Source organism: Suricata suricatta, unplaced genomic scaffold (genome assembly GCF_006229205.1).
Source record: "Suricata suricatta isolate VVHF042 unplaced genomic scaffold, meerkat_22Aug2017_6uvM2_HiC HiC_scaffold_23665, whole genome shotgun sequence".
NCBI lineage: Eukaryota > Metazoa > Chordata > Mammalia > Carnivora > Herpestidae > Suricata > Suricata suricatta.
In genome coordinates, this window is record NW_021868954.1 from 1 (window position 1) to 828 (window position 828).

Genomic DNA, 828 nt, shown 5'->3' on the forward strand with positions numbered 1-828 from the left:
GAAGAGGCGGGGGAGGAGGTATTCCCACTCCAGGAAGAGGCGGGGGAGGAGGTATTCCCACTCCAGGAAGAGGCGGGGGAGGAGGTATTCCCTCACCTGAAAGAGGAGGGGAAGGAGGTATCTCCCCTACAGGAAGAGGAAGGGAAAGAGGTATTCCCTCATCAGGCAAAGGTGGGGGAGGAGGTGGTAGCATTTTTGTACCAGGCAGAGGAGGAGGTGGGGGGATGGCTGTACTGGGCAGAAGAGGTCCTGTTGTGCCTGGGAGAGGGGGAGGTGGGGGAGCTGCCATGCTTACACCTGGCATGGAACTGGAAGACTCTGTGCAAGGCAGAGGTGGTGAGCGTTGGATGTTATGACTGTTTTCAAAGGAAAAGAAAACAGAGTGTTCATGGCTGGTTTCAAACTCAGTATGAAGAGAAGGCTGGAAAGACCGTGACCCGGCTGGTCTTTGACTATCAGAACTCGGGAGGGATAGAGGTGGTGGAGGTAATGTGGGCTGATGTGTGTCGAGCTGTACTGCTATTCGCCTTGGAGACACAATCAAAGAAATCTCTGAACAGAATTTTGTCTGAGGTCCAGAAGGTGAGGACGTCACAGCGGAGTCTCCACTTTCAGCCCCAGGTGGGTGATGAGGAAACTCTGGCAGTGTATTAACAGAAGACAGTATTGGTATCCCACCCTCTTCTGTCGGGGATGTCTGGATTGACTTTGCCTGTAAAATCCTTTGATGGCGTACATCCTTTTCTTCTAACCTGAGAGCTTCAAGACAGACATCTTCTAAGGGTGCAACTCCATTCTGAGACCCATGACGGCCTCTGGCCATCTCCA

The 828-nt window shown here is 52.8% G+C and overlaps 1 protein-coding gene across 1 annotated transcript; it reads right to left on the reverse strand.

Moving 5' to 3' along the window:
- Positions 1-7: 7 nt before the first annotated feature.
- On the reverse strand, positions 8-823 carry LOC115284854 (formin-2-like; the record flags this gene model as incomplete). Its single annotated transcript, XM_029931323.1, has 1 exon — positions 8-823. A coding segment is annotated over one exon (816 nt), but the record flags the coding sequence as incomplete, so codon positions are not given.
- Positions 824-828: the final 5 nt, after the last annotated feature.